This window comes from Chiloscyllium plagiosum, unplaced genomic scaffold (genome assembly GCF_037043375.1).
Source record: "Chiloscyllium plagiosum isolate Xiang-an unplaced genomic scaffold, Cpla_swu_hap1 HiC_scaffold_5, whole genome shotgun sequence".
In the NCBI taxonomy this organism is placed as follows: Eukaryota; Metazoa; Chordata; class Chondrichthyes; order Orectolobiformes; family Hemiscylliidae; genus Chiloscyllium; species Chiloscyllium plagiosum.
The window spans coordinates 109,380,577-109,393,502 of NW_028270143.1; the positions used below are offsets into that span (position 1 = coordinate 109,380,577).

Genomic DNA, 12,926 nt, shown 5'->3' on the forward strand with positions numbered 1-12,926 from the left:
CAATTTCTTATCACCAAGAAAATGTTTCAAGAGGTAATGCATATTATAGGCACACATTACCTGAAGAGAAACCCATTAATTTTTATGATAGGACAAAGGAATCCTGCCATGAGGGCACTACTTAACGGGTGTCAGTCACCTGTTAAGTGACAACCATTCTAAAAGTACGGGAGGCTGAGGAGGAAATAGGAAAAGCAGTACAACATTCAGATCACTAAGATTGCCTTACTTTTAATATGATCAAGACTGATCATAATCTTAGATACCTTTGATACTATCCCATAACCATAGCCACTGCTTATCAAACTACCAATCTCTATCTTAAACATGCTGAAAGACTGAGCTTTCACACAGCCCTGTAGTACAAAATTGCACAAAGTTCACAACACTTCTGTCAAGCATGACTTTTTTTTTTTTACATGCTTGCTCCCTCTCTGATCAGCTAAATATTTCAACATTCTCAGTCATCCAATCTTCAATTACAGATTCTTGAAATATACCCACCCTCCAAATAAATTAGGCTTAATCATCTTCAATTTCAGAGTTTTTCTCGGTCACCTTTTTCAATAGCGGGGGTAACTTTCTGACTCAAAAAGAACAGACCCCACTCAAAATAACTCTGAAGATAACTACAGCAATTGCCAAGTTCTCATCTACTTCCATTAAAAGACTGGAATGAAAGCTATCTGGCCCAGGAGATGCGTCCATCCTCAGTAATATTATTTTTACCTTCTTATTAAATGACATTAATAATAATAATCTCCAATAATGGTCACTTATTCTCAACTTTCTAAAATTTTGTCAAAAGATTTATAGCAGCTAAGAAATGAATAATGAGCAGTTAATTTGACGAAAGTAATGGTTTTCTCCAAAGGGGATTGATTTGCAGCTTTGAAAAACGTTCAAGACATCAACAACCCATCAACTCAAGGACTAAGTTTCAAAGGTGAAACTGGACAACAATGTTTAAATGGGCTGCTCAAACTATGGATATTTTTATCTTATCACCTTGCATTCATATTGTAGAAGGTATGAGGAAACTGGAGAAGACATCCCTTCATTTTCACATTAAGTTTTTATTCAGCCGCAGAATGCAAGTGTCACTGGCTGGGCCAGTATTTATTGACCTTGCCTAACTGCCTTTGTGTTGGTGGTGAGGCTGTTTCCTGAACCACTGCAGTCATGGAATAAAGGTACATTCTGTGCGGTTAAGGCAGCTCCAGGATTTGCAAACAGAGACAATGAAGCAGTAGCAATATATGGCAGGACAATGCTTGGTGTGGAAGAGAATGCGCAGGAACCGGTGTTCACATGCAGCTGCAGCCCTTGTCCTTCTAGGTAGTAGGCATCAATAGTTTGGAAATGCTGTCAAAGGAGTCTTGGTAAGTTGCTTCTGTGAATCTTGTAGATAGTATACACTATTTCTACTGTATATCGACGTTGAAGGTTTTGGACAAGGTGGCAACCAAGTGGGCTGCTCTATCCTTGATGGTGTCAATCTTTTTCAGTGTTTTAAGAGCTGCACTCATCCAGGCAAGTGAAGGAGGGCTTGTGCCCGAAACATCGATTCTCCCGTTCCTTGGATGCTGCCTGACCTGCTGCGCTTTTCCAGCAACACATTTTCAGCTCTGATCTCCAGCATCTGCAGTCCTCATTTTCTGCTTGTAGGTGGTGGACAGGCTGTGTAGAGATGAGGAATGGAATTATTCCTCGCGGAATGCTCAGCTTCTGATCTGCTCTCATCACCACATTTGGCTGGTCCAGTTCAGTTTCTGGTCAATTCCAACCCGCGAAGTTGATCATGGGAGATTCAGTGATGCTAATGCCGTACAATATCCAAGAACTTTGATTAGATTCTCTCTTGTTGGAGATGACCAATGCCTGGTACTTCGGTGGCATGAACGTTCTTTGCCATTATTCAGCCTAAACCGAACTGCTGTCGAGGTCTGGCTGCATATGAGGACAGACTAATTAAGTATCAGAGAAACTGTAAATATTGCTGAACATCACCTGTGTAAACAGTAAACATCCTAACTTCACACTTTACAATGGAAAGTCATTAATGAAGCAGCTGAGATGGATGCTGAGGACACTGCACCTGTGGTGGCGTTCTTCAGCTGAAATGGTGGACTACCCAAAGATTGTGTTAGGTATGGCACCAACCACCAGACAACATTCAGCAGATTCCAACTCATTCTGGATTTGCATGGGCTCCTTGATACTGCTTTCAGTCAAATGTTGCCTTGGTGTCAAGGTTAGTCATTTTCATCATCTCAGGAGTGCTGCTCTTTTGTCCACATTTGGATCTGGCTGTAGTAAGGTCAGGAGCTGAGTAGTTCATGCAGAAACCAATCTGAGGTTAAGTGAAAATATGACACTGGCTTCCAGCAATTTGCTGGTCAAATACTATGAACAGTTCACATCCCCATTTTTAAAACACAGACGAAAGGCAGAGAAGGTAAAACAAAAAAAAAACTGCACAAAATAACATCAGAAGTTAGCAGATCCTTTATAGATAATAAGGCTAAATGAGCAATATATCATGTATTTTTTTTCAATACTCAATTCTTAACACGTCTCCTTCATGAGCAAGGGCAGCACATTGTTAAAGATCATGGAGAACCACCTCCCTGAGTCACTATTATCGGTACAACGTGATACTAACAGCTGTCAAGGGGGGAGATCCAGGATGTTGACCCAGCAATACAGCGGAGGCATAAATTGGTTTCATAACACCATAAAGTGCAGGAGCAGAATTTGGTTATTCAGCCCACCGGGTCTGCTTCACTCTTCAATCATGATGGATGGTGCAGCTCCAATAATAATCAAGAAGCGAGACACCATCCAGGACAAAAGAACTTGCTTAATTGACATCAAATCCACAACATCCACTCCCTCCACCACTGACACTCAATAGCAACAGTGTGTACTATCTACAAGATGCACTGCAGAATTCAAAGATCCTCAGACACCACCTTCCAAACCCATGACCACTTCCATCGTGTAGGACAAGGGCAGTAGATTCACGAGAATGCCACCAGTTGCAACCCACTCACGACCCTTACTTGGAAATGTATCATCTTCACTGCTGCTGGCTCAAAATCTTGGAACTCCTTTCCCAAGGGCATTGTGGGCCAACCAACTGGACATGAACTATAGCGGTTCAAGAAGGCAGCTCACTATCACCGAGGCAATCAATCAATGCTAGCAGTCAGTGACACCCACAGTGCATGCGTAAGTTTAAAAACAAAGGCGGTTTCAGTCATTGCAGTTCAACACATTATTGAAATCTGACCATCAACTTGTCAAAATTGTGCAGTCAATGAGGACACCTGGGCTCCCAAATATGAAACTGCGTTGGGCTCAATCTTCTACTGGGGTCCATCAGTCAAGTCTTGTAGATACACAGTGGGGTAATAGGCAATTGGCGCTGAACCGTGGACCTTGGCGCACCTCATCATCAAAAGCCTACACCCAAGCAACAGATGCATTAAGGTCATTGGACACTTGCGTCTTTGGACAGCAGCATATTGGACTAAGCAGTACTTTTCAAAAATGTCCTCTGCTCACCTCAAATGGGGATGGACCTAAGAAGTGCTTGAAAATTAGCATGTCTCTCCTTCTCCTAGCTGGGGAACCAGAGACAACAAGATGGTCCAAAAAGGTGATCACCACCATTGCGGTCAAAGAAAAATAAACCTATACTTCGCAACTTGGAACACTGACAGATATTACAGTCATACAATACAGAAACAGATTCATTCGTCCACTTGCCTTTGCTGACTTAAACTAAACTAGCCCATAATCTCTAAGCTGCTGGAACAAAGCATTGCATTCTTATTTCATGAGCTTTTAAGACTCCAAAATGACATTACCACGCTCAGTTGAGCCCAGTCTTCATGGGGAGATACAGCTGAAGGAAAAGGAAGGAGATAACCTTCAAGGCAGTAGAGATCACAGGTTTGGCTTGTCCTAATGAAATCCCCATAATGTAGGTAAACATGGTGCTGCTCTAATAATGCAAAATCAAATTTCTGATAGTGTCATCAGACTACTAATATTATAGGGTGTGTGGATTATTAAGTTTTGACCACAGAAACAAAGATGAGGAAAGCCCAAAAACACGAGGAAAAATGATCCCAAAACATAGACTACGATGCCCTATCCCTAACAACATTACTCAGTGGGATCAATAAAAGCTTGACAACAAGTCATTGCCATAAAATAAAGAATAAAGGATTTGGCCCACCAGGTTGGCTGTGCAAATGAGATTATGGCTGATATTACGATTCCTACCTACATTTTCCTAACTTATTCCCATAATCCATGATTCCCTTATAGATTATAAGTCCGTCCACCTCAGCCTTGAAAATACTTAATGACTCAGTCTCGAATGCCCTCTGCAGCAATGAGTTCCAGCTTTATAACCCTCAGAGGAGAAATGTCTCATCACTATCCTAACTTCGCAACCCCTTACTCTCAAGACTATGCTCTCTGGTCTGCGATTCCTCCATGAGGAGAAACAACCTCTTAGCGTTTACCCTGTCAAGCACCTAAGAATCCTGCACATTACAATAAGATCTCCCCTTATTCTTCTAAACGCCAACCTACGCAACTTCTTCACATAACAGAGTGCCTACTTACCGAGGTTCAATCCTGTGAAGTTTCTCTAGACTGCCTCTAACGCCAGTAGATCTACTCTTAGATAAAAGTGACTAAAACTGTTCATAGTATTTTAGTACTTTGTATATTTTTAACAAAACCTCCCTATTTTTATACTCCATTCCCTTTGAATGGAAGTGGAACATTGCATTTGCCTTCTGTTGCCTGCTGAACCTGTATGGCTAGCTTATTGTGATTCTCCATTTAATTAGTATTCAGTTCTCATCTATTCTTTCTGCCAAATGATACAATGTCAATTTTCCCATATTATATTCCTTTATTTTCTGGATTGCAACAAAACACCTGGTATGCGGAGGTATTCCAAATTTAAAAAGTTGATTTTTTTTCAAATTTCAAAGTCTAAGGCAATGCAGCAACTTATACTGGTTCTAGAAATAGCTGACAAACACTGCAGGGGAAGCAACTGCAGCAAGCAAAGGGTTGCATCATGAAGTTCCCATCCTCACAGGATTAGTATTTCATTGATTCCCCTGTCAAAGAGTGCTAATCACTGAGTGCAACAATGACAAGTGCAAACTTGCCAGTACAGCAGAACTATGAAACTACTGTAACATGGATATAAAACTTCATAACACATTCATATAAAATCCCTTGGTCTGCCATTTTAAATTGTAACTTTTCTAGTTCAGTTGCAAATGGCAGAAAAAAATTAACTTAGACTGGTTTCCATAGAAGTATCCCATTTTTATAAACAACTCTAGTTCCTTCAAGTTCTTAATTCCAATGCCATTCATATCACACATCATAGATGAAGTATGCCATAAAAAAGCTTACCTGCAACACAAACCCAATAAACATTTTATTTGATACAAACATGTGTCTTTGTTACAATCAGCTAACTGCTGCACATATTGAGCACTATGCTTCACCAAATTTTGACACATCCATGTCTGAAACAAAAAAGGGAAACTCAAGTTAATTTAGATCTTGCAGAGAATGGAGAGAAAAATACCAGTCTTATTGTGATATTTAACACTCAATTTCCATTACAATGTCAGTCTCAGGTTCATTCAATTCAGCAAACACAAAGGTGTTTGCAAGTTCATCAGATCTACAGACAGGGAAACCAATAAGACTACTGAACAAGAAAATATATAAATCATGTCATAAATCAATTCATGTTCTTCCCATTGCCAGTACAGTTTCCACTGACTAACAATTACCAAAGGAGAAACATGCATTCTTGAAAAAAATTCTTCAATAAATCAAGAGAATATCAATTTACAAAAAGGTTCCCACGTTTAGTGATCCAAAAGTGCTGCATTCCTTCTGGTTTAGAATAGTTTTATTGTGTTTAAACTGTTGATCAAAAGCGAACGCCGATTATTCGATGTCGTAATTCCACTGCCACAGTTGTACTGTTGCTCCTTGAAGTTTCACTGGGACAGTCAGAAAGCAGGATACTATAGCCACATATTGACAGGTAAAACAACTGATGTAGCACTCGCATTTTTGACTGGGAATCAAGGCCCGCTGGGAACATTTTGATTGCAATGGTAAAGTTCTACTCTTACCAATCTATCCAAATCTTCATTTTGTTTGTAAAAAAATAGGAGTTTTCTTATTAAAACAGTCAAATTATGCCCATCACTGATAGAAAAATTTCCTCCTGCTTGGGCGAAGGAGACATAATCATCAAATTCACTTCGTTGAATCATATGCTGCAAAGAAAATAAAACAAATCAAAATTGAACTTGCTAGAACAGTTGAGATTATTAGTTACTTGGTATTGTTTGTGCATCAAATCATTATTCAAAATATTTCCTTCTTTCCAACAACCACATTTCATACCCTAACAGTTACAATCCTTCCTTAAAATGGGCTTTCACACATATAAAAACCACTGAAAATAATTAACACTTTAAATTAATACTACAGAGTGCGGGAAAAAGGGAGAGGCACAGAGACTGGCAGGCAGACAGAGAGACTGGGCGAAGGGGGATGGGGGGGGCAACCCCGAGAGCAGGGCAGGGGGCGGTGCGATTGGGCACACGGCAAGAGGGAGAGGGGCGCACAGCAGCAGAGCACTGGGCACACAGATTTTCTTTTAAAACAGAACTCAGTGACCTTGAATTCTGGTAAATGGCCAATTAGTTAAAGCCTGAACCATTTTCTCTTTGTATGAATATTTCTGAATATTTCCAGCATTTTTACTTTTTTTATTTCAGATATCCAGCATCCACAGAGTTTTGCTGCTCTGCCATCCATACGCAAGTTAAACACTAGCTTTAAGAGCATAATTTTACAGTAATGCTTCAAATGAAATATTGTAACTGAATTAAGTACTTTTTCTTGCCTGTCACACACACACACACACACTTAAAGTACCTCTTAAAAGCACCAAACACACTCAAACCAGCCCTTCATTAATTTCAAGCTTATTCAAATACTCTTATTTTATTGCATTTCTGCAACTTACTTGTTGTTTCCTGTCCCTATATCCCCTTAGGAAGGACTGAATAATAACGGTGTTCTTTTGCCGTCTTCTTTCTTCCTGAAGTGAAAAAATAAAAAAAGTTTCACAAGCGTGTCCGACAAGTTTTGCTGCTTTACATTTCCTCAATATTCAGTTCTTCAACAGATTTAGCTTCATTATTGTAAGCAGGACCACAAGATGACATTGAAGCATTGTTGTACCATCTCAACAGCCAGCAAATCTTTGAGAATGAATGAAACATCAGCACACATATGTACATTTACGTGTCAGTTAAAACTGGAAAATACACATATCCATTCTCCTTTCAGCTGTTGAGTGTGGGCATGAGTGCACTTTGTGCTTTGTATCCTTCAGAAACTCCCAGTTTTAGCTCATTTTCTCTTTCTAGCTCCTGCTTGGCAAAAACAAAACCTGTACCTTCCATTAGCACTCACTGACACTGCAGCACATCCACTCGAACGTCACTTGGAATGCACAATAATGCTCATCTCCAAGAAACATACTGGGAAACCTGGGTGGGTGAGTGGGATGGACAGAGATGCACCTTAGATTATCTTTGGAGACTGAAGTAAATACTTGTGAACTTATCCACTATGGCAGAAGTAGAAAAGAAGCATATCACTTAAACTGAGAGAGACTGCAGAATCAAGAGGGACAGATGAATCTAGTATACTGGCAGGTGAATCCCAAAAATCCAAAATGTTTTACGCAGTGCCTTGTCAAACACTTTCTGGAAGTCTATATACAGGGTGACCCTCATATCCGTGAAACCATTTTCCGCAGCCCAAACATATTCTCGGGAGCTTTCCAGAACCGGGGACCCGGAGGCTGCTGCGAAGGTAAATTTCCCATTTAAATGAATGGGTTTGTGACTATCCTTGGTTTTGGGCTTCTGTAGTAGGTCTTGGAATGTATTCCCCACGGGTATGGGGTGGGGGACTACTGCATACTACATCTACTGGAACCCCATTATCCATCTTGCTGGTTACATCCTCAAAGAACTCCAGCAGGTTTGTCAAGCACAACTTGTCTCTCAAAAACAGTGCTGACCCTCAGATCGGCTTAGGGTGAGATGGGAAAGATTTAAAAGGGACCTAAGAGGCAACATTATCATGCAGAGCGCAGTCCATGTTTGGAATGAGCTGCCGGTGGCTGATACAATTACAACATTTAAAAGGCATCTGGATGAGTACATGAATAGGAAGGATTGAGGAATACAGGTCAAATGCTGGCAAACAAGACTAGATTAATTTAGAACATCTGGTCGGTGGAAGAAAGAATGCCTCATCTTCCTCCTCAGGACCTTTCAACCACACGGCATCAACATAGAGTTGACTAGTTTTCAAATCTCCCCTCCTCCCATCTTATCCCTGATCCAACCCTCCAACTCAGCACCATCTTCTTGAACTGCCCATCTTCCTGCCTACCTATCCACTCCATCCTCACCATCGACCTACCACAATTACTCTCCAACTACATCCACCTATCACTTTCCCACCTATTTTCCGCCAGCCCCACCCCTCTTTCTCTCTCAGCCTCCTTCCCCTCCAAACTTCCTGAAGGGCTTATGCCCAAACCATCAAATCTCCTGCTCCTTGGACACTGCCTGACCTGCTGTGCTTTTCAAGCGCCACACTTTTCAACTGACTCTCCAGCATCTGCGGTCCTCAAAAATGTCTTAGATTACTTACACACAGTGTGGAAACAGGCCCTTTGGCCCAACAAGTCCACACTGACCCGCCGAAGCGCGACCCACCCAGACCCATTCCCCTATATTTACTCCTTCACCTAACACTACGGGCAATTTAGCATGGCCAATTCACCTAACCTGCACTGTGGGAGGAAACCGGAGGACCCGGAGGAAACCCACGCAGACACAGGGAGAATGTGCAAACTCCATACAGACAGACAGTCACCTGAGGAGGGAATTGAACCAGTGTCTCTGGCGCTGTGAAGCAGCAGTACTAACCACTGTGCCACCCACAATGTCATTAGGGAGGAAATTCTAGGATTTTGCTCTGGCAACACTGAAGGAATGGCAGTATATATCGAAGTCAGTATTATTCTGTGAGCATGATGATGTCCTAGACACCAGCATCACCATCCCCAGATACATCCTGTACCACTGGCAGGATAGACACAGCAGAGGTGGCAGCACAGTGGTGTACAGTCGAGTGTGAGTTACCCTCAAAGCCCTCAACACTAACACCAGGCTCCATGAGACTTCATGGCATCAAGTTAAACATTGGCATGGAAAACTCCTAAATGCGATATACCCCTGCTCCCTCAACTATGAATCAGTACTTAACCAGTGTTGAACAACACTTGAAACACAGAGGGTGGCAAGGGTGCAAAATGTACTCTGGGTGAAAGAATTTCAATGATTACCAAGAGTGGCTCAGTTGAAGTACTACTGACTGAGCTGATTGAATACTCGAGGACATTGCTCCTCGACTAGCTTTGCAACAGGTGGTAAGGGAACCAACAGAGAAAAACATATTTGACCCCATTCTCACCAATCTGCTTGCTACAAATGCATTCGTTCATGACAGTATGAGTAAGAGTGACCGTTGCATCGTCCTTGTGGAGACAAAGTCCCTTCTTCACAACAAGAATACACTCCATGTTGCATAGCACTGTCACATTCTAAATGGAATAGACTTCAAACAGACATAGCAAGCCAAGACTATGCAACTGTTAGGTGCCTTGGGACATCAACAGCAGCTGAATTGTACTCATCACAATCCACAACCTCATGGCCCTGGATATCCCCCTCTCAACCAATATCAAGTCAGGAGATTAACCCTGGTTCAATGGACTATTCAGGAGGGCACTGCGCTAACAGTACCTAAGAAATAAGGTGTCAACATGGTGAAGGCACCAAAAGGATTACATGCATCTAAACAGCAGAAGCAGCAACTAATAGCAATAGTGTGGGATTCAGTGATCATAACACAATTGAATATCATGGGATGATGCTTTAATTCCCCCCTTTAGATGTTTATGGCACAGCATGTGTTACCCAAATGTTACTTGCCACCTGTCAGCCATAGCTTGGATATTCTTCATGTCTTGCAGCATTTGGATATGGACTGCTTCAGTACCAGAAGTCAGAAATGATGCTGAATATGTGCAATCAGCAGTTATCCCCACTAGTTTTAAGATTTGTAGCTCAGGTTGAGGTTCTGGATGTAGGTTTGCTCGCTGAGCTGGAAAGTTCATTTTCAGACGTTTCATGACTGGGTAACATCTTCAGTGAGCCTCCGGATGAAGCATCAACAGTGCTTCATCTGAAGGCTCACTGAAGATGTTACCTAGTATGGTCACAAAACTCTGAAAATGAACCTTTCACCTCAGCGAGCAAACCTACATCCAGAATTATCCCCACATATGACCTGATGGAGGGAAAATCATTGCTGAAACAGCTAAAGCTGGTTGGGTCTCAGACACTATCCTGAGGAACTCCTACAATGATGCCCTGGAACTGAACTGACTAAGTGACCTCCAATTATAACTATTTTCTTATGTATCAGGTATGACTCCAACCAGCAGAGAGTATTCACAAATTCCCAATGATTCCAGATTTACGACTCCTTGATGCCACCCTGTCAAATGTGGCCTTGACATCAAGGGCAGTCACTCTCACTTCACCTCTGGAGTTCAGCTCTTTGTCCATGTTTGAAACAAGGTTACAACGAAGTTAGAAGCCAAGTGGTTCTGGTAGAAGCCCACCTGGGCATCGGTCATGAGCAGGTTATTGCTGAGCAGATGCTGCTTCATAGCACAATTGATGACACCTTCAGATGATCACGAGTAGACTGTGGCAGTAATTGGCTAGTTGGATTTGTGCTGCTTTTTGCATAGAGGATACACCTGGGCAATCTTCCACATTGTCAGTTAGATGCCAGTGCTGTAACTGTACTGGAAGAACTTGGCGAGGGGAGCAGCCAGTTCTGCTTCAAAAGTCTTCAGCACTATTGCCAGAATGTTGTCAGGGCCCATAGCCTTTGCCAATGCCTCCAGTTGTTTCTGGATATGAGACGTGAGTGAATCAAATTGATTGAAGTCTGCTTTCTATGATGTTGGGAACCTTTGGAGAAGGCCAAGATGGATCATCGACTCAGAACTTCTAGCTGAAGATTGCTGCAAATGTTTCCGTGTTACCTTTTGCACTGATATGTTGGTCTTTCCCCATCACTGATGATGGAGATACTTACAGAATCACCTCCTCCAGGGACTTGTTTAATTATCCACCATCATTTACTACTGGATGCGGCAAGACTGCAGAGCTTCGATTTCACCTATGGGTTGTGAAATTGCTTAGCTCTAACAATTGTTGCTAATGCTGTTTTGTAGCTTCACCAGGATTGACAGTCCATTTTTAGATACATCTGATCCTGGCATGTCTTCCTGCACTCTTTATTGATTCAGTGACGGTAATGCCATTGAATGCCTAGGGATGGTGGTTAGATTCTGTCTTGTTAGAGATGGCATGGCCTGGCACTTGTATAGCACAAATGTTAACTGCCACGTGTTAGCCCAAACCTGAATACTGGCAATTTATTACTGCATTTGGACATTCAATGCCTCAGTATCTTAGAGGAGTAGTGAATGGTGCGAAGCATTGCACAATTACCAGACAGCATCCCTATTTGCGACCTTAATATGGAGGGAAGAGTTATCTTTTAGCTTCAGAAGCTTAGAAAATCAGATGAGTAGTAAAAAGTACATTTATTCGAGCTATCTTTTTATTCCTTTAACAACTAAAGAATGTATCTATCACTCAGTCTTGAATACACTCAATAAGCCAAGGATTGTGAATGCTCAGAGGTGGATGCATTGCTGGAATTCCAAATATTTATCATCTTCTGAATGAAGGAATTTCTCATCTTAGTCCTAAATAGCTGGCACCTCACTCAGAATGTGATTCCTAGTTCTAGACTCTCCAACCAGGGAGAAACAGCTTCTCAGCATCTACCTGGTCAGTCATTTCAAAATATATATTTCAAGGGGATGACCTTTGATTCTTCAAATTCTCCAATATAACGCTATTCTGCTTCATCTCTATTAACAGAAAAGCCCTCTTATTCTAGGAATCAATCTATTGAGTTTTCACTATACCGCCTTTAAGACATACAGTATGTCCTTGCCTTATGTGGTACAGTACTTATATAGTATTCCAGATATAGCCTCAAACAAGCAAGCTGCAACAAAATTCCTCTTTTTGTTTAGTCGGAAATTCTGGCAGTTAAGGCAGTATGTAACATTTTTCTTCCTCCTGCAGATTAAGTTCGCAATTCACAAAGAGCCCCAAACAATGTATTCTCCAAGCCACATAGCCACACAGCCAGTGGGAAGTATCGCGCATGCCTACACATAGCTTCCATTTCCATGAGCTATTGCAGAGCACAGGCGCTTTTCATTGCATGCTACAATGACTAAGTTCTATTTCTGCTCTATAAAACAATGTAATTACAAAGTCTATGAATTGCTTCAAAACCAGTTTTTAAACTCACCAAAAAGTGCCTTCCTATCTCTCCATTCATTAACATTAAAGCACATATAAAACTGTTCGCCGAGCTGGAAATTTTTGTTGCAAACGTTTCGTCCCCTGTCTAGGTTACATCCTCAGTGCTTGAGAGCCTCCTGTGAAGCACTTCTGTGGTGTTTCCTCCGGCATTTATAGTGGCCTGTCCCTGCCACTTCCGAATGTCAGTTTCAGCTGTCCGCTGTAGTGGCCGGTATATTGGGTCCAGGTCGATATGTTTGTTGATGGAGTTTGTGGATGAGTGCCATGCTTCTAGGA

The 12,926-nt window shown here is 41.7% G+C and overlaps 1 protein-coding gene across 3 annotated transcripts in view; it reads right to left on the reverse strand.

Moving 5' to 3' along the window:
* Positions 1–12,926, reverse strand: part of ube3c (ubiquitin protein ligase E3C) — a 184,578-nt gene that overhangs the window by 156,083 nt on the left and 15,569 nt on the right. For all 3 annotated transcript variants that reach the window (XM_043690704.2, XM_043690705.2, XM_087987558.1), the window contains 3 exons: positions 7,103–7,177; positions 6,198–6,344; positions 5,458–5,573 (listed from right to left, as the gene is read on the reverse strand). In XM_043690704.2, coding sequence (XP_043546639.2) covers positions 5,458–5,573; positions 6,198–6,344; positions 7,103–7,177 — 338 coding nt within the window. The remainder of the gene's footprint in view (positions 1–5,457; positions 5,574–6,197; positions 6,345–7,102; positions 7,178–12,926) is intronic.